This window comes from Helianthus annuus, chromosome 7, assembly GCF_002127325.2.
Source record: "Helianthus annuus cultivar XRQ/B chromosome 7, HanXRQr2.0-SUNRISE, whole genome shotgun sequence".
Taxonomy (NCBI): domain Eukaryota; kingdom Viridiplantae; phylum Streptophyta; class Magnoliopsida; order Asterales; family Asteraceae; genus Helianthus; species Helianthus annuus.
This window is the reverse complement of record NC_035439.2, coordinates 128,300,520-128,321,458: the sequence shown is the minus strand read 5'-3', so window position 1 is coordinate 128,321,458 and position 20,939 is coordinate 128,300,520. Positions and strand designations below refer to the sequence as shown.

General features: G+C 37.9%; 2 protein-coding genes and 2 long non-coding RNA genes across 23 annotated transcripts; 3 read left to right on the top strand and 1 right to left on the bottom strand.

Moving 5' to 3' along the window:
• Nucleotides 1-278: 278 nt before the first annotated feature.
• Nucleotides 279-1,349, bottom strand: LOC110866901 (glutathione S-transferase T3-like). Its single transcript, XM_022116044.1, has 3 exons — nt 1,163-1,349; nt 373-1,088; nt 279-287 (listed from the first exon to the last, which is right to left on the bottom strand). Exons 1-3 carry the CDS (start codon nt 1,347-1,349, stop codon nt 279-281), a joined length of 912 nt encoding a protein of 303 aa, XP_021971736.1.
• Nucleotides 1,350-2,590: 1,241 nt separating this feature from the next.
• Nucleotides 2,591-3,145, top strand: LOC118480425. The gene is made up of 3 exons (XR_004862675.1): nt 2,591-2,808; nt 2,907-2,944; nt 3,071-3,145. It is a non-coding gene; the product is annotated as an uncharacterized LOC118480425 (long non-coding RNA).
• Nucleotides 3,146-3,345: 200 nt separating this feature from the next.
• Nucleotides 3,346-4,483, top strand: LOC110867307. Its single transcript, XR_002551507.2, has 3 exons — nt 3,346-3,589; nt 3,701-3,813; nt 4,202-4,483. It is a non-coding gene; the product is annotated as an uncharacterized LOC110867307 (long non-coding RNA).
• Nucleotides 4,484-16,912: 12,429 nt separating this feature from the next.
• Nucleotides 16,913-20,645, top strand: LOC110868521. 20 transcript variants are annotated; one of them, XR_004862672.1, is made up of 8 exons: nt 16,919-17,108; nt 17,219-18,715; nt 18,898-18,998; nt 19,328-19,388; nt 19,691-19,758; nt 19,893-19,929; nt 20,056-20,121; nt 20,322-20,645. XR_004862672.1 is itself a non-coding variant. In XM_022117703.2 (8 exons), the coding sequence occupies exons 4-8, from the start codon at nt 18,953-18,955 to the stop codon at nt 20,422-20,424; spliced, it is 318 nt and encodes a 105-aa protein (XP_021973395.1). In that variant the 5' UTR covers nt 16,924-17,108; nt 17,219-17,483; nt 18,135-18,715; nt 18,898-18,952; the 3' UTR covers nt 20,425-20,645. The 20 variants fall into 20 exon arrangements, 10 of the variants coding, with proteins under 10 accessions (XP_021973401.1, XP_021973400.1, XP_035831153.1 ...); XR_004862669.1 differs by having other exon boundaries at nt 16,920-17,108; nt 19,890-19,929; XM_022117703.2 differs by lacking the exon at nt 20,056-20,121 and having other exon boundaries at nt 16,924-17,108; nt 17,219-17,483; nt 18,135-18,715; nt 19,890-19,929.
• Nucleotides 20,646-20,939: the final 294 nt, after the last annotated feature.

Below are 20,939 nucleotides of genomic sequence, written 5' to 3'. Positions count from 1 at the left end.
AGTAGTACTGAAGACAATAAGACTAGGGGGTATGGTGAGGTCCATCCCCACGAGGATGGGCCGCCACCTAGGCGCCACATCACCGGCTCGTGGGAGATGGGCCTCCTTCACTTTTGAGGGGGGTGGAGGATGAGGCCCCACCTTAATATTTTATAATTTCCTATGTTTTTTTGTTAATTTAATAAAAACTTTAAAAACATTAAAAATTACAACATAAAACAACCTAAATAAATTCATTTCATAACATTAAAAAAAATTACATTTCCTTAAAATAAAAATTAGTAATCCTAAAAACGAAAAACATAAAAAACGAAAAAAAAATTACGATACGATTAAAAAACTACACAACCTACGACGTCCAAATTTTTTCACCTCTTCTTTCATCCTCCGATAAACCTCGCGTTCATCCTCCGGAACCGAGTCGAGATCCAACCTCATAATCCTAAAATCCTCCGCTCGAGCATAGTCGGCCGACACGGTTTTCTTGTGAGTATATTTTTCGGTCGCGAACTCTTTGAACGAACGGAATTCGTTTATCAAGTCGTCCATTTTCGAAGATGCCTTCGAGCCCCCACCTCCACTCGAGCCGGCCCCTTTTCGCTTTCCGGCCGCTTCTTTTTTTGCTTTGTCCCTCCCGGTGGGACATTCCGACTCGTGAACGGGCAACACATCCTCGTCATCTTCGGGGTCGTCGTTTATGTCGATTTGACAACGAGCGGTGGAGCCTCCCGCACTATAACTTCCGGACTCGGAAGTTTTAGTCCGTTTGGCCGTTGCGACCTCATTTGGAACCGGCTTCCATTTTTGTTCTTTCCTTACAACGTTCCATGCTCGGAAGTGCGGGAAAGGCGTTGGATTTTGAGAGTCCCACTTGGCGATAGTAAGGTTAAGAATGTCCTCGTCGTTACTCCCGCTAGGAGGAGAAAGGTAAATTTGGTTATAAATCTGGTTAAAGGCGTTGATGACCTTGATCATTTTACGCCACTTGCCCGAGACGGATTCGATATCACGAGCCGGACCATGCTCCATAATCGTGTTAAATCTATCCGTTGTCTTCTTCCAAAAACTACTACCCGTTTGGTTGTTTCCTAAATTTTAAAAAATATTGCATTAGTAAAAAAAATAAATGTTTTAAAATTTAAATTAAAAGTTTGGTTCATACCGACTATCGGGCAAGTAGAGGACTTAACAAACGCCATTGCTAGCGCCTCCTCCTCTACTTTCGTCCAAGGTCTCCCCTTTGCTCTCGATTTTGGCGCGGTTTCGGGTTCAACCTTCTTTTCCTTCCCCTTGTTTTTTTTTGCGCGTGAGCTCTTGCGGTGGCGATTCAGGGACGACTTCTTCATCATCAACGTCAAGTTGAACCGGGGGTTGCGGTTACGATTGGAGTTGTTCAAACGTGTTGCGTTGCATGATTTGTTGGAGTGCTTGGTATTGTTGCATTTGTTGAAGTTGAGACATTTGTGAGAAGGCGTTAGGTGTTTGTTGGAAACCCGAAAAAGGAAATTGCGAAGCCCCCCACGAAGGATCCATAGTCGGAGTGTAAGCGGGACTCGAGTCCCGATGGGAGAGAATTGTATAAAAATGGATGAGATAGTGGTATTTATTTAAATTGAAAAGGAAATTTTTTTTTTAATTAATAATGCTGTTGTAACGGCTATTTTTTCAAAAGATGGGACCGGCTACCCCGGCTGTGGGGTGCCGGTTGTGCCGAGCCGAGACCCAGGGGGGCGGTGTGGGGGACCTGCGCCGGTCCTAGCCGGGCCTCAGCCGGCCCCCATACCCTTTAGTCTAACCATGCTTTTGTTAACTGTCTTTTGGCACGAGGAATTTGGTGGAATATTTTCGTGTGGGTCAGAGTCCCGATGCCGATTAATATTAGTTCTGTTACTCAGCTGATTGAAGTTCTGGATAACGCCCCGGGTTCGAAAGTCTGGAAGCGGTTAGTGAATACTATTATGAAGGCGACCTTCTGGAGGATTTGGCATGCTAGAAATCAAAAGGTTTTCCAAGGAAAATCGCTTCGGGTCCAAGAGATAGTCGAATAGATAAAGGAAGACTCCTTTTTGTGGATAAATCATCGCTTCAATCTTCCAGATACGACGTGGGATAAATGGGTCGATTTTGATGTTTCGAGTCTTTTGTAATCTCTTTTCTTGTTCCGTTTGTAAGCTTTCCAACGGATTGCTGATTGCTGGCTCTTTATATATAGATATAAATAAAGTGGTTTTCCCGTTAAAAAAATTGATCTCGGTCCTTTTCACGTGGATTTGTGTTAAAGGTTTGATAATCATGACTTTTACTTGCACATGACTATTATTTTAAATTTGTTTTTTGTTTTTGTTTTCTATAATAACTTCGTTCACGTACAAAGAGTCTTATCGTACAAATGTACGAAAGGCAAGGCATGAGAAAAAAAAACGCAGTGACATTTTCGTAATTATTTGTGTGCAGGGTAATTATCAAAATTACTATACATATGATCTTGTAGGGTAATTTTGATCTTTTAGGGTAATTTTGTAAAATGATCTTGTAGAAGTTGGTTATCTTGTAGAAGTAAAATGATCTTGTAGAAGTTGATTCTCTTTTTATGTCCAGTTCTTTTCTTCTCTTTCAGAAGTTAGAAGTTACGGAAGAAGAAAATTAGAGTATTTGAGCTTGAATCTGTCAAAAATCCTCATAGCGCTTCATGTTTGTGGTTTGTTATCGTTATTATTAAGCATTTAAGATTTGATTTACTTGATTTTATAAACTTTAATAGGTTAAGACTCGACTTTCATAAATATAGCAGCAGTTGCTAACGAGGAGGTAAATGCACGTTTAAATTTGTCCATAGTCTTGCTCTTTTTGATTTATAACACATGTTAAGTACCAAGACACCTTTTTTGCATTTTACTTTATTTCAGGCTAGGCGTCATGTACATTCTGATGAAAGGCGAGAAAGGTAGGTGTTCATTGAAAGTATAGTTTTTGGTATATATTTTATATGGTTTGTGGTTTTGGTGAGTTTGAGTTGTTGGATTAGATGTGGATTTAGGATGCCTGCTCATAAGGGAATCTATTAATGTAGGTACCTGGTTTATCCATCCAACACGAATATGGGTTGAGGCGGTGTCGAGTTCATAAGGAAGTTGGTTATCTATAACACATTATTAAAGAGGAAGGATGGGCACAAAAGTATTTTACACATATTTTAAGATGGCATATGAAAGGCTTTATGTTCAAAAATTTCATTACCCTAAATTAATACCCAAAGTGCCCCTTCTACTCACACAAAAGCTACATGGGGCAAAAAGGGAACGGCCACGCCACCACACACCCGGTTCAGATTCTCACCTTCTCACCTGTGGTTTTTTCAGCTACCATTCTATTCAATGCCATTGCATACGTATCGGCTCCTACCACTGCCATATGATAACCCTCTGAATTTAATGCTTCACATTGATGCCTTCCACTTACTCTACTTGATGACCACAATCAATTGGTTACGAGAATGGAGATTCCACACGGGCTGCATTTCCTTTTCCTTGCATAACCACTAACCAGTATTTCAGTTTTCTTGATATGATTTTAAAACCATCGCACAAAGGTGAGTAAACCCTAATTAAAATTTCGATCAGTGATTATCTTCGGTTCATTTCAATTTCTTTAGATATGTACTAACGAGTTTTTCAACAAAACTACCTCGATTCTGATGCAGATTTTGATACGGCTTGAAATAAATATTAAATTATAATGGCAAGTGCGGTAGATGCCGTTGGAGAACCGATTCCGACATCGGCAGTGATGATTCAGCGTCTAAGCTTATCACAGGTAGATGCACAGGCCAAAATATCGCTTTTTGAATAAATTTGCATTCGGTTTCTTACTTATATGCTATTTCTTTTATATCGCCTTTGTTTTTGTTGCTTCTACTGTCTAGAATTCCAAGTTGACCCACAATGTTGTTTACTCTGCCAATTTATTAGTTTCTTTTATTAACAGTTATAAGTTCTTTTTTATGTATAGGTGGCATCATAACGAACATGATGCAACCATTATATATGAATTTAATTAATAATTATTTTAAAAAAAGTTGAGAATATTTGATTTGTTAAAAAAGTATTTACATCTCAATTCCTTTTTGTTTACTGATCTAATTTAACACAAATCATGCATGACTTCTTTTTGAATTATAATTTTCCCTTACTATTATTTGCAGGTGTTTTTGAAATTTTATGAACTAGAGATTTGCCTTGAGAGTTGCTGGTACATATTAACTTGATACAAGTTTTTGATCAAGAAACGTTGGTTTTATGTAATTTTGACTACGGGTGTGAACCATGTTGGGTCAGCGGATTGAGTTCAACCTGAACACGAACCTTATATTTATTCGTGTGAAATCATTAACCTTGTCTTGGACACATTAAAAATCGTGTAACTTGAACGACCTTTTTAACTGGTTTATCTAAATGTGTCAAACAGATTGGAAGGCAGTTATCATAATGTTTTAGTCAGGTTAGTGGGTTTTAAAAGAAGGGTTAAATGGGTTGGTGGCTTGACATGTATAATTAAACTGGTTAAAAAGGTCAATCCGAACACAACCTGTTTGATTAAACAGGTCAACCCAAGCATGACCCATTTAGTAAATGGGCTAGATATTGTGTCGTGTTTCGGTTCAGGTCTAACTGTCAACCCCAATTTTGACATTTTGGCTTTAAATCTACGTTATAGATAAAGTAATTTAGGTTATAGAGCTGACTATTAACATGGTATTTTTTATAAAACAGGGGATCGTGCAGTAAAACCAACCAGGGGCTCAATCTTGTCTACATGCATGCCCGGAGAAGTTCCTTCACATATGCCGTAAAGTAGGTGTACTTGCCAATTTGCAGGTTTTATGCCTCTTTCGTTGTCTACAAGATGGACAGTTCGGACAATTTGGTTATTAAGTTTGGGTTAAAACAGGTCATATTTTGTTTAAAAGAAATGGGCTAATTCGGGTTGGTTTGGCTCCTAAACATTTTTTCGTCAATCTTCAACTTTTTAGATACATGTATTATGTTAATTGTGATCAGAAAAGAATACCATGACAATAGTAATTTAGACTTTTAACAAATGATATAAGAGGGGTGTTGAGATTGTGTACTGTCTGTAGCTAGGTGAAGTAGGGCTATAAGTTGGCGTGGTAGGAATATAACCAGGGGGTACGACTGTAACTAGGTGGGAGGTGCGGGGCTGTAGAATGGGGAGGTTTGGTTGTAGAACAGGGAAGTAGAGCTGGCTGGTGAAGTAGGGCTGTATGGGGTATATATAGGGCTCTAGGCAGGGATGTGGGGATGTAACTAGCAGACGGAAGCATATAGTTGGGTGAAGATACCCTATCCTGACCTGAAATGTCATTGTCAATAAAAAGGACATGAAGTTCAGAGATTATGTTAGTAGGAGATCCATTCTTCTCTTGCCGCCTCAGGTTCTCATTGCATCTGATTATAAGGGCCAGCTGATGAGTTAAATTGCCATGTTCCAGAAAGGTGAAGATAAAGTGTGATAAAGTGTAAGAAGGGCCAAATAACATAATTAAAAAATAGCATTACTTCTAGCTGAAGTATCCTTCATGACAGATGGCCTGACAGGAGGTGGTGGTATTGGTCCTATTGGAAGGGCCTGAAGGATCATCCAATCAGGACGAGCATACATGGGTTAGCATATTATTTTTGTATCATTTTGTTTATCAAGGCATATTTAGGCTGTTATATTGTTACTTTCTATTAATGGAAAGTTTTATTGTAACATCATACATGTTATATTTTAGCCTTAATGAAATGATTCAGGTTGTCAATGGTGCATGTTTTACCTATTTTTAGAAGTCTTAACCCATAACTGGCCTTTTTAAGTATCAAGTTTCCACTTTTGGCCATTAAGCATATATGCATGCACTAGAGGTGACATATTTTGGTCTTTTAACTTTCAACTTTTGTCCTTTGAGCTTATGCGCATGCACTCAATGTGAAAATTTTGACTCATTTACTTATGAACGAGTCTATTCATATATATTTTTGTAATCTCAAATGGGTCAGATGAAATAATTTCTCAAATGGGTCAGATGAAATAATTTCTCAAATGGGTCAACCCAACATGCCCGTTTCAACCCTAGCATGTCAATCTGTTACCCATCATAACCATCTTGCTACCTCTAGCATGAACTTTTGTATTGAAATATTAAGATATTTATTTATATTGAAATATTACTGATGTTGTAGTCGTGCAACGGATTCTAAATCTTACCTTATTCATTCATGAGTTGGATCATCACTCATATTGGAAAAACAACAGGTGAGTGAGATTATAGAATGAGTTGGGAGGGGGTAAACTAATTTGGCAATATTCTAATAGGGATTCACAGGTCTGTTATTACCTCAAATTTTATTTAACTTGTGATGGATGCTTGATGATATGATGGTGATCAATGATTAGATGTATCGGGCATGCCAGTTTGGTAGTACCTTTTTATATGAAAATAAAAGAGTAAAACGTTGGGAGACCAATTGAGCACTTTCTTAGCTTTTGATGTGTTTCTTTACGCTCTTCGTCTAGCCTTGGCTATGAGATCCTGTGATTGGAGAATTTCCTGCTGACAAAGGTCAAAGACATGGTCGACAACAAGCAAATTCTATTGTTAAATCATGTTGGTAATCATATTAAAGTACCAGATTCATTGACAAAAATCATGAAGCGCGGCGCAACGCGTGCGAGAATACCCTATTTAGGCTAAAAGATTTAAAGTGTAACCTAATATTAGATTGTTCTATATAATATTTGTGTTGTATTTGACTTTTTTTTTACTAAGGATCCACAACTTCGATTATTGCAAATTAAAATTTCCAACCCGTGAAGTTCATATTTGTCAATTACGTTAAAATAGATCTTAACTACAACTGTCAATACAAAACAAGTATAAAAAATAATGTTTCAAAACGTGTATTTTTATTTTATTTAATGATGTAATTCAATTAATATAAAGAAATTTTTCTTGCCTGGGAAGTTCCCTGGTCTTTTTATTTTATTTAACGACATAATTCAATTAGTATAAAGTAATTTTTCTTGTGGATTTAAATAAGTTAGACTGGAAAGATGTTTGTTTTTAAAATTGAGATAACAACTTATAATCTAACTAACTTTGATGAAATGTATGTTGTTACAAATATGACCGATGATGAGTCACTTATTAATGAGCTTAAAGAAAAGATGAAGATTACTGAGGTATTTTTTTATAAAAATAGATGATTCATATTAATACATTAATATTTACAAATTATGTAATTCTATTATTAGTAACTTAATTTTGACATTTGTCTCAGGGAAATAATAAAGAATTTATCCAAAGAAAAAGTCATATTCAAAGCGTTAAGAATGATGATGCCAATACCAGTTCTTATATCGATAAAATCAACAAGCGTAAACTGGTTGACGTCTACAACTCTTCAACTCCAAGTAACGTTAAGGATTCGGAGAAAGTTAGCAAGAAAGGGACTTAGCTCCTATCTCTATGAATTTAGAGCAATTTTTATGATTTTTACATTTTAAACATTGATTTTTTTGAATATTTCAGTTTGTTTGACGTGGTTGTTTGATCTTTATATGCTTTTTTATATGTATGAATAAATCTATCCTTTTTAACCAATATTTTTTTCCTTTCAACTTAATCAACTTATCATTTGTTGTGTAAGGATTTCATCACAATGATCAGAGTACTAAGTTTGACATTAATCGATGAGTCTTAATAAAAGAAAAAAAAACAAAATACATATAATTTCCTAAAACACGTTGTTTATAATATGTTTATGAATTTTATTAGTTGAAAATTCAACTAAAAGAATAATATAATATAATTTAAAAACAAACAATATAACATTTTGTATGGGTTTACAAGAAATTTTTTAACTGAGATCTCATTAAGAATTAAAAGATTATTAGCTTTACACGAAAACGACGAATGCACATGGAGACAAAGTTAGGATACTAATGAAACGGAACAAATAAATTATTGTGGGAAGGAGAAGAAGATACTAATGAGTTTAAAAATGTTGTTTATGTACCTTTTATTATTGAAAACTAAATTTTCCTAACCCGGGATGTTCCCGGGTGATAGTGTAGGTCCCTTTTTGTCGGAGGATGACGAACCTCAAACCTTGTTATACTAACCCACTAGCGAGTGCGGAATCCAAGCTAGCAAGCAAACCGGGATGAGACAAGTAAAAGAACAAACACACACGGGTTCACCGATTAACACAACTTGTATTAATGCAAATGAAGGTTTCGGTTACAAGCACAATGTTTACAAATCTAACATGTAAACTCTCAAAGTGTGTGTGTGAGTTCCGGACAGAATGCTCTCAAGAAACTCTCTATCTCTCGGTATCTTTCTGTCTGTGTGTCTCTAACAAGTCTCATGAACTCAACACAATGCATGGGTATTTATACCCATACACAGCAGGTCATGTCCGAAGGATCCGATAGATGGTCCGAAGGATCATCTATCGATGACAAGATGTTCGAATGATCAGCAATGACCTCGAAGGATGATCCTTCGAGGTCTAACAATCGAAGCATATCTTTCGAGTACCTCGAAGGATCAACAGTATCCTTCGAGGAGCTATCCTTCGAGACAGACAACTACTTTCTAACTGTTTGACCAAGTCAAACCGGAGGATGGTTGACTTGGTCAACTTACAGACTTAGAACATCGTTTATATACAGACCGAATACAGACAAAGTACAGACACAAGTGCACCAACAAACTCCCCCTTGGCTGTAACTTTGTCTTTATCTTCTATAGTTGTAGACTCGTCTCGAACTTCGACGGTCTTTGGTCTTCGAGTTCTCAAAACTCTGATGTCCTTTCAAGTCTTCATTGTCGGAGGATCTTCAAAGTCTTCACGTCTTGAAAGCAGAGAGTGTATCAACAAACTACCCGTATCATGTAGGAAGTGTGTTGACAAACTCCCCCTTAACATAAGCTCCCCCTTGAGTTATGCTCGTGAAAAGACTTTATCTTTATGAAGTGAGATCCTTGTGATGTTGATGATGGCCAGCGGCAACTCGATCATCTTCATCTTTTGAGCGCCTTCTCGTCGTGTCTTCATCCCGAAGCTTGTCATCGACCATGTTCTCCTAGCCTTTAGAATCTGCACATGCAAGAAATCTAAACGCATAATGAGAACAACTGCTTGGAATATAGTATAAACAAATGACACACGAATGACCATGTCACAATCAAACACCGTCCGACAGTTTGAAAGTTTAATAAATTTGTCAATTTTAGTCTTTAACTTTCAAAACATGCAAATTTCGACCGTTTATGAAGATTTAGTCAGTTTGGTTTTCGTTCAGGTTTCAGGTAACGAAGACTTGAGCTCCAACATCGTACGATCGAAAATAAAGTAGAAATAAAATCTTTTTGGTATTTTTGTATTTTTCAAATGTAAAGACTGAAAGCAGTAAATAAATATATACAGACATTCTTTTTGTGAGTTTCGAGGGTAAGAGAATCATATCAGTGTACGGTCATGCCAAAACACTCTTGTTGTTCAGTTAGTTAACATTAAGATAAGCATCCTATAACAATTATCGGTATTGTTGTCCACTTAAGCTCAACTTATCAGATGTAATCATGGCTAGGGGATACGTTAAGGTATGATTTATACTTACCGACCGGTGTTCATCCACATCACGACACATTCCCGTATCAAGGTATGCACGAGAGTTCATCTTACCGGTGAGTATACCGATTATCATCTGTTTGACCGTATAAATTGTGAGATACTCACTTATTTTGATTTGAAAACAAGCCCTATGTGATATAATCACTTATTGATGAGGAACTTGATTTTCATATGCATGAGGGCACAGGTGCAAGTCCGTGAACAGGTCAGTACTTCCGTACAGCAGAGAGACGAACTTGGCACCCGGAAAAATGTGATATTTTATCACTTATTTGATTTGGACATGTGATTGTTTATCACTTATTGAGGTCGAATGCAGTATGTATTATGTACACGTATGTATAGTATCATGGAAGATCTAGACTTGCGTCCCCGTTATTTTTCGGTAAAAGATACAACCATGATACCCAGATGATAAGCAGCATAAAGACCGAATATCTCAGAACCTCGGCAATCTATCAAACGAAATTTCGGTACTAAGACCATATGCCAATGAATGGTTCCCACCTGGTCTTCAGTCGATTAAGATTTATATCACCCTGCACACTTTAAAATGATTGTGAGCCTACCGATACATCTTATATAGAGCTGCTTATCGTTTTTCATTTAAGGTTTAAAGAGGTTTGGATAGACCACTGATGTACTATCATTTTCTCTTTTGCTCACCAGGAAAACTCATTTTTGATTTTCTATTGTTTTTGTGTTTTTAAATTTTTCGATGTTTTTGGATTTTCAGATTTTTGGATTTACTCCCCCTAAAATCAATAAACTAAGATAAATTTAAAACACACAAAGATTTTTACAAAAATGATTTTCCGATGTTGGTTAACTCTTGTGCTTGACCTTAATGCCGTTTACCAAAATTAAGTTTTATCAGAAAAGATTTAACAAATTTTGGAAAAGTGAGTTGGCATGTCGGTAAGCGGTGCGGACCATGACAACATTGATGAGTTTCATATAGAAACAATCACGTGTGAGGTGATATTCGAGATCAATGTGTCAGGTCAAAGAGTGCTGTTCGAGATAATAATAATTCACAAAGTAGCTTAAATATCGACAAGTATAGGAGAGATTAAGAATTTAAAGGCGTATCCTGCAACTGTTCCGTGCATTGCAAGGAATCTAAGCACTCTCCCAACTGGATATCCACCCGGTGTGGACTTCAAGGTCGAATTTGCAACTACTGAAAAGTCTCTTGACAGCAATAAAATCATAAACCTCCGGGTCCGGCTGGTCTTCCACATTGTACCAGCGAAGGTCTTGACTTTCTCTTTCAGAAATGGTGTGCGGATGTTCAATCCATGCAAAGGCATCGGCACACATTTCACTTCATTCGTTCCTGAGGACCCGATCAAAAACCAGAATGACCAAATTTTTGGCACGTTCTTCATATGGTCGAATTTTGCAACTTCATTCAGCCACATTTTCCTTTTCTTTCCTCTCTCTCCATCAAAGGCAACAATTTCTTCTGTCGCCTATCTTGTGCAAGGACATTCCACTATCAACAATCCTAAGACTATCAATAGTTCCTCCTGGAACTTCCTGCACACTCATTCAGAGATTAGTTGGAGAGAGGGACCCAAGCCATTGTGGTCTTGGGTCTTCCATTTTCATCAATGACAATAACTTCTTGTCTTTGATGGTTTGTAAATTGTGATGGTCCCCCTGATTCAGTAACCGATTTAGGTTTCCATGTCTGTTTTGTTTTATCAGTGTCATTCTTTAAAATTTTAACTTCATTACAGTTTGAAGTTTTTGAATTTGTTGATTTTACAGAAACAGATTGTTTTTGAACCACATCGGTTTTAATTGCTTTTTCAATCCTTTTGACCTGTTGGCGTTTCTGCTTCTTCTCCCTTTCTTTTACAAGTCGGGGATCTTGTTTTGTGGAAACAGATGGCTTACGGTCAGTCTTGCCACGGGGATCATCAACCTTTCCTTTTTGCTTATGAAGATAAGGGCAATTTCGAATTATATGCCCAATGGTTCCACACTCAAAACATGATCTTCGTTCAACATACCTCGAAGAATCATGTGTTCTCTTAGCCGATGATGTTGAACTTTGTGAACCCGAGGTACTAGGCTGTGAACTGTTTTGTTCATTTCTTTTCAAAACAGTAGCTTTCTTGACAAAATCTAAGTTAGATTTATTTTCAAACGTTTCAATTTTGTCCGTTCCCGTCGATTTCACAAAGTTAACATTTTTCTTCTTCTTTTGATTCGGCTTCTTCTGGACTTGAGCCGGTGCCTTTCCTTTGGGCTTGGTGTGATTTTGCTGTTTTGGCATTGCTGGTAATTTCTTGTTGCCAAATTGTTTTCGAACTTCAGCCTTTGGGATTGGAGGACACTGTGTAACTGTAACATGTGGTCCTTTCTTCCCCAAAAACTTACTTGTCGAATTTTCAAAGACTTTATCGATTAAGGATTGATTAACGTTCTTAATAGGAAAATCTTTGTCTGAGTAAATTTTATCATCACCAACCAAAGTGTACAGCAAGGTCACACTCTCCGACTCCTTCTCAGACGAGGACTCAGTTGCAACAGTCTTAGCGGGTGTGGCAGGGGATCACATAGAATGTGATTCTCAAGAGGTATGTCCTCATTTTTTACTACCGCATCAGACTTTGCTGGAGCAGCATCATCAGATTCATCATCTGAAGAATCAGCATCCTCAACCTCAACTGGAGGATCCTGTTTCTGTTCAGCAGTTACAGATGTATCTGCTCACACATTTGAATCTGAGGATACTTCTTTCTGGTATCCGAGTCCTGCTGCAAACTCCTTCACATCAAGAGGAACAGATGGTTCGAAGAACACTCTATCCTCCTCATCAGGCATGGCATCATAATTGTGTCTGACTGGTGGTGGACATTTTTTGTATCCTATGCATGTGACATCCCGTTTTTCTTTCTGAACGTCAATGATGTGATCCAACACATAGCTAGAGCTCAAATAACTGTCTAGCTTAAGCTGGATCGCATCACTTTCAGTTTTGACACAAGCCATTTCCTTTTGCATCATCTCAAGGCGAGATATATACAAATTAATGTCCGTTTGTTTTCTGGAAACCATTTTAGTCAATTCAGTTTTATCTTTCTTTAAAGTCTCAATCATTGACTTAAATTCTTTTTCATGGTTTTCATAAAACATATTGGCTTCTGTGCATTTTGAAAGATCCACAGTCAACTTCTGATTGTGGATGAATGTCACATCATATTTTTCTTGCAAAGCCTCGTGTTTGCTTTGCAATGCACACCAGTCAGCATTCAAAGAACCATGTTTGTCTTGCAAGTCAAACAAACTAGCTTGTAAAGCATCATGTTTGGCTTGCAACTCAGACATGCTTGCCTCTAACTCAGCACATTTAGCCTGCAAGCTATCACAGTTATCACAGTTTACAGCAATGGGTTCATCGACACATACCTGACTTGAAGAACTGTCGACATTAGCCATAATGGCTGAATGGAGAGAAGACGAAGTACAAGCAGCTTGATCCATCAGAACAGATCTTCCAACACTTAGTGCTGCATCTTCATCCAAACGTTCATCAATATCAGCATCAACCGAGACACCAGATGTCTCACCCACATTCTCATCGCCTGACCTAGATGAATCTTCATCAACACTCCTGCTGTACCCAGAAGAGTCTTCATCTTCAGAAGATTCACCACCACTGGCGGAAGATTCTCCACCACTGGTGTTAACTACATCCTTCACAACTTGAGCAAAGCAAGCTGTACCATTAGGAGCATCACCACCAAACTGGATTGACCAGTCACAACCTTCATCCATCTGAACTACCAGTGCCCGGTTGGCTTGATTGTTGACAGGCACTAACGTACGTTCACTATTTCTGTTCTGGTTCTGCTGGTTGCCCTGGTTTCTGAAGGGGTTCTGGTTTCCATGCTGTGCTGGCTTTGCACATTCCCTCTTGAAGTGACCCCGTTCACCACAGTTGAAGCACCTTACTGCTTGTTTATCGAACCCATACTTGGTGTCTCTCTTACTTTCCAAGCTGGTTCTTCCAGTACTTTCCATCCAATCCTTTGCTCTTCTCACAGCACTTGCAAAGGCCCACTTGATATCCATCAAGTCCATCTCTTCTTTATCTATCTGCCGATAGTCTTCCTGTGTCAGATTAATGTTGCCAATCTGACCTTCTATCAACCCACAGTACGCGCTCACTATAGTGTTAAGTAGCTCCATGTGTTCCTTGGCTACTTCTACACTGACTTTGGAGAAGCTTGAAGTGTCGAGCTGTACTGTATTTGGCTTTGATTGTTGACCAGCAGATGATGTTCCTCCATAACATGCACGTTGTTGTTGAGCAGGAGGAGGTGGAGGTGGTTGGATTGGATTTCCATACATGTCTGTGGTGGGAGGTGGCTTGACAGGAACTTGTATTGGATTGCCAAAACAATCTGTGCTTGTGACAAACGCCGTTTGAATTGGAGCATGTGAACCAGTTCTTGCAGACGAAGAGCTGGAAGTTCCATAATACATTTCTGGATTCTGTGGCAATGGAACTCTCTTCGCCTTCAATGTTTCCTCCTGATCCTTGTTTTCCAAAAGCTGCACGAAGTCGTTAATATTTGTAGTTGTCAACGCTCCGTTATACTTAAGGATTTCCAAGAAACTATTCCATTGAGGAGGTAAGGCATCAGCAAACTTCTTTACCACCTCTGCTTGAGTTGTTGTAACTCCAAAATTGTTCAACTCAGTAAGCAGGTGATAGAAACGACTTGTCATGTCTCCCAGAGACTCCTTATCCATGCAAGCGAAGCAGTCAAATTCTTTCTTGAGCAGATCATGACGCAACTGACGTGTTGCTTCATTCCCTACTCCTCTTGTTTTCAACCCGTCCCACAACTTCTTAGTTGTCTTGAAGCTGACAAACTGGTGATAAATATCCTTGCTCAAAGCCTGGGTGAGAATGGCGTATGCTTTCTTTTCCAGATCATACGTTTTCTTTTTATCTTCGGGAAGATCAGCAAATGACGCAGTCTCTGAAGCAGCAACCTCTATGGCTTGATCGAAATCTGTGGTGAAACGTATCCACAGTTCCGTATTTTGACCAAGAACATATGTTTTAAACCTCTCAGCCCATCCTGGATATTCATTCAAACTCATCAGTTTTGGGGGTCGATTCAAACTTCCTGTTTCGCTTTCGCTTAATAAGATACTTTGTACACTCGGAGTTTGACCCGTTACTAATGCCCATTGATTTGATGGTAAAGCATTTGCTTGTGAAGATGTAGATACTGGAGATTCGGCCCATGATGGTGATAGACTTGTACACGTGTACTTTCCACTATCAGGAGCCGGTGTACCCCACCATGAAGGAGTAACACCAGAACTGGTATATTTTCCACTGTCTGGAGCAGGATTCCACCAACTCGGATTCATCTTTGACAAGAAAAATGAATTCTAAGTCAAAGTCACGAAGGATGATGGCCACCCGAAAGATCACAGAGCCGAAGAATCCTGGTCGAAAGATCTGAAATCACAGAAACTAGTTAACAATAAACTGACCACAATCGAAAGATCAACTATTGTTCAAAGGATCAACAGTACTCGAAAGATTACTGTTGAATCTCGAACAATAATTTCGAAAGATTCAAGAACTCGAAGGATTCCCTTTTGAAAGATCCTTATCTTTCGAGTTAAATCCTTATCTTTCGGACACTGTCTTTCGAATAGATTCCTTGGTCGAAAGATATGTTTCGGACTTCGAAGGATGATGATCTATCGAGCTTTCCTTGATCGAAAGATGATCTTTCGATGTCGAAGGATATCTTTCGAAGTCGAAGGATATCTTTCGAATGTGCACTGACACACTGACACAGATGTGACGGGTTGGTGAAAAGGTGATGGGTTGGTAAGTCAACTTTCGGCAAAAGGGTATGGCAGGCTGACAACTTTCCCACCAACTTTGAAAAGATTGCCCAAAAAGGATAACCTTATCCTAAAACCAGTCACCGGAAGTTTAACCGGAATTTTCGCCGGAAAAACACAAAGACACTTAAAAACAAGTTTTAAGTTACCCAACCCACTTATGAACACTCCCGATAAGTTTAAAACACGTTTTCCAGTTTAAAAGTGTAGAAAAACCAACAAAAACGGGTGTTAAACCAAGTGTTCAAACACACACCAAGAACTTGAATAACCCGGTTTTAAACAAGGTAAAGAGCCAAGCTCTGATACCACTTGTAGGTCCCTTTTTGTCGGAGGATGACGAACCTCAAACCTTGTTATACTAACCCACTAGCGAGTGCGGAATCCAAGCTAGCAAGCAAACCGGGATGAGACAAGTAAAAGAACAAACACACACGGGTTCACCGATTAACACAACTTGTATTAATGCAAATGAAGGTTTCGGTTACAAGCACAATGTTTACAAATCTAACATGTAAACTCTCAAAGTGTGTGTGTGAGTTCCGGACAGAATGCTCTCAAGAAACTCTCTATCTCTCGGTATCTTTCTGTCTGTGTGTCTCTAACAAGTCTCATGAACTCAACACAATGCATGGGTATTTATACCCATACACAGCAGGTCATGTCCGAAGGATCCGATAGATGGTCCGAAGGATCATCTATCGATGACAAGATGTTCGAATGATCAGCAATGACCTCGAAGGATGATCCTTCGAGGTCTAACAATCGAAGCATATCTTTCGAGTACCTCGAAGGATCAACAGTATCCTTCGAGGAGCTATCCTTCGAGACAGACAACTACTTTCTAACTGTTTGACCAAGTCAAACCGGAGGATGGTTGACTTGGTCAACTTACAGACTTAGAACATCGTTTATATACAGACCGAATACAGACAAAGTACAGACACAAGTGCACCAACAGATAGCCTAGTAATGTTTGTATATAAGTTAAAATTACAAGTTTTGTCCTTTATGTATGTACCAAATTGCAGGCGGTGTCCTTTAACTTCAAAATTGACTGGTTTTATCCTTAACGTGTCAAAATCCTGCACGTTATGTCCTTTAAACCAAACCTAGTTAAATTTTTTGGTTAAAATTAGTCATGTGCCTTGCACATGAGGGCACTTTTATCATTTTGTCTACATAGGGACTATTAAGTAAATAACTTATAACAAATGACTAATTATGTAAAAATAAAAAAATAAAATTTCTCTTTCTCTTTCTCTCTCTAAACTCTCTTCCCTCTCTCTCCAAATGAATCATTAATACACAGTTGTATTTATTTATAAATGAAGAGACAAATTGTGTCATTACAGCAAAAACATTAAACAAAATCCCTCTTCGTTGGCACAACAAAATCCCAAAAATCAGAATTTTCTTCATTTTTTCAAATCAAGAAAGAGACAAAAAGGGGTTCAACTGCACCACCCACCAAACGATTCAACTGAATTGTTTACCAGTGCCACGAAGGTTCTTTACTTCTTTCAATCCGTAATCTTCAGGTTTCAAACTTTCAATTCTAACAAAAGATAATTGATCCGTCTTTTATTCATTTTTTTCTTTTTGGGTATTGTTTCTAGGGTTTGTTCTTGGGGTTTAGAAGAAAAAAGATTGAATTTTTTGTTGTTTTTGTTGAAGAAAATAAGGGAGAAATTTGTGGGAAGTGAAGAAAGATAAGGGGGTTAAGAAAGTATGTGATTTAGTGGTGATCAAGTCTTCTGTGTGTGGAAGAAGATCTGAAGAAATATGAGTGCTTCAAGGTTCATAGAGTGTGTTACTGTTGGTGATGGGGCTGTTGGAAAGACCTGTTTGTTGATATCTTACACTAGTAACACTTTTCCCACGGTTAGAATTTAAGTTTTGGATTATGGGTTTTTGTTGACTTTTATTTTATTTCATGTTGTTAGGTGTTCTTGATTTGATAGGTTAAAGATTTTAATGTTTCTTGGGCATTTATTAGTTAATTTAGATATATGTTTAATTGATAAAAAGATTATGAATTTACTTGAATTTTCTGTTATTCTTGTTCTTGATTTAGTTGTAAAAGGAGGAATCTGTATATGAATGGATCTTTTAGGGAGTCAAATTTGAAATTTGGGTTAACATTTTCTTGATAAAGATGATGAATTTGTCTGGATTTTTTTAATTTGTGTTCTTGTTTCAATTGGTGAAAAAGAATAGCCGGTCGTCAATTCTTGAACGGGTACATATCTGCAATTGTAGAGAGAGAGCAAAGACGATTTGTAGAGAGAGAAGAGAGAGGGAGAGAGAGTTAGAGAGAGAAAGAGAATGGAGGAATGAAATTCTATTTTATATCATTATTTTTTTTTTATTATATAACACTCTAATTTGTAACATTTTGGTGTTGTGAGAGTTGCACCTTGTGCTTTTATGGTTTTCCCTGTTTATTTGTGTTGTACCTTTTAGTTTATGAGTTGTACCCTTTTTTACATAATCTAGCTCATGGTTTTATCAAACTTCAAATCCTTCAATCAGTTCAGAGAAAGAGAGAGAGAGAGCGCGATAAAAAGAACGCATGGGAGAAAGGGAACTGATTCCACGGTGGGTTGAGGCGGAGCTGCAGAGACGGTGTTCCATGGCGGTGGTTTACTGAAGAAGACGCCGTGGCATCCGGCGGTCCGGCGCGGCGGCGCATAGCGGAGTGTTTCGGAGTTCATTTCTGTTTGAGTGTTTCGAAGAAGAAGAAGAAAGAGAAGAAGAAGGAGAAGAAGGAAGGTCACCAACAACTATTAGATCTCAACTATCGCTCATAAGATCGAGCACCAGCCGAGAAGAGACGTTGCCGATGACGGCGGTGATGGTTGCTCCGGGAAAGCCAGGAGATTGAGAGCAGAAGCGCAACGATGATAAGTTTGAGTTGCAGAGAAGGCGCCATTAACGGAGAATCGAGAGGTGTAGAGATGAATGATGGTGAAAAAAACGATGGTAGTTGGAGTTGCGATGGAGTTTCCTGCCTTTGGCGGTGCCGGTCTATCATTGCCGTAAACTTTGCTGCAGAAGCTCCGCTGGAGACTCACGAAAACGATGGAGTCTCCGTCAAGTGTTAAGAAAAGAAGGTAACCTTCGTGAATCGTGATGCACATAAATTTTAGTCGTAAGATTAGCTCATGTTCTTGGGTGTCTGCTTACTTTATACAAGTTAATATCTCATTGGTTCATAGTATGTGATATTTTGCATTTGATTAAAGTATTTTATTTTTATTAATATGTTTTTGTGATGAAGAAACTTTACTTGCAGATTAGATGTCAAAATTATGGAAAACTAATGCAAAGGATATTGACCATTAGTCTATATGATTACTGTTTGGAGAAATCTTAGGGAAGGAGGAACTCTTTTGGGTACAGTAATTGCTTTCTTTTTTTATTGTTTGGTATTTAAATTGATTATTATTAATTGTTATATTTCTTTAAATGTAGTTGTTGTCTAACTATTGATTATTAGTGATTTTTGACATCACTGTATGTATGTGTTAATGTGATTACTCATTTTACTCTACCCGAAGGTAGTTGTTGATGATTCTGCTTGATGTTCTTCTGATACGGGCCTCCTAATTTTTACATGTCTTATGTTGTCAGATTTGGCATTCGAATTTTGACACGGCTTCCTTCAATTTTTTGTTATGTTATTTTATTGATTTGATGTTGGATTATGTGTTTCTTTCCTTTAGGTTTACCATTGACGGTTTGGCGTATTTGGAATTGGATTTTTTGCGGCTCTACTGGATATTGGTAAGTGGATTTGTGCTTACATCTTAAGCTCCCCGTTGCAGCTGTTCTATTTTGGCGTTGTTCGAATTGGGGATTTCACTCTATTGGTTGTCTCTTAGTCGATTTGTGCTTTCATCTTAACTTGCCGTTGCAGAATGGTTATGTCTTTTAAATTTTGCTTTGTGTTCGTATTTAATGTATTGTTTTAATTTTAATGTTCTTTGTGGTTTTTATCTCGAGATTTTGCTAATGCATTTTGATATGTTCTTAGCCTAATGGTGTTCATTTTGTTTGGTTTAATATGGCATTTTCTCATGCTTTAGGGCTTCTGGGTACATTTTGTCGCTGCTGGAACTGACCTTTCTGCAGATGGGGCTATGTCTTAGTTGTGGTGAGTTTGTTATTATCGTTGTTGAATTAGGCATTCTTAATTGTTTTATTTTTCCCGGACTATAGCGGTTTGTTAGATATATTTTTAAGGTTTTTTTTGCTATTGTTGATTTTTGTTCATACTTCATATAGCAGAAAGAAGGCAATACGGGTCTCCCTTGTGCGATAGCAGGTCAGATCAAATAACAATACCTATTTGGTTCTTAGATACACATATATGTTTATCTTTTGAAGTTATGCGAAAGATGTTATGATGATGGTTTTGATTCTCAAAGACGGTTTTTTGATGTAACAAAAGCCTACTGGTACGGGTGTTTTTTACCCCGTCAAACCGGAGCCCCGACTGAGCCGTCTAAAAAACATGGTGAGCCAATTTGAGAGTATTCATTTTGTTTTTAGTAAAAGATATTTGAATTTTTTAGTAAAGTTGAAATTGGAAGTGTGCATCTAGATCTGACTTAATTTGTTTTGGATCTTTATACTGTTTTACTTCCGGATAGAGTGTTGCAAGGGCTTTTTTTGTAATGTTTTAAGTTTTGTTTGTATTTGTTGCGTATGCTGCAGAGATTATATACCGACAAAGTGTGATTATGGCTCAGCAGAGGCAACGACCTCCTCAAGTACCCGAGTTCAGGCTACCTCAAGAATGGACGTATTGAAAAAATGAATTAGGAAATGTTAGCTAATATAGCGTATAATATAGTATACAAGATTTTGAGAATGAGTTTTAGTGTTGAACTAGAAAAGTGTCCCGTGCGCGTTGTGTCGCGGGCAAAGAAATTGACAACATCTAGGCATAAAGTCTTGGTTGCAGCTCATGCATCTAACTTGATGGAAATATAAATTTAGCCCCCGCCGCATTGCGGCGGGTTACTTTTCTAGTTGTTACATAATTAGTCCATTGGTATAAGTTATTTACTCAATAGTCCTTAGGGAGGCAAAATGACAAAAGTGCCCTCATGTGCAAGGCACATGACCAACTTTAACCAGAAAATCTAACTGGGTTTGGTGTAAAGGACATAACGTGCAGGATTTTGAAACGTTAAGGACATAACCAGTCAATTTTGAAGTTAAAGGACACCGCCTGCAATTTGGTACATACATAAAGAACAAAACTTGTAATTTACTTAATTTAAACTCAAATACGTCGTTACAATCCGTTTATTTTTATCCATATTCCAA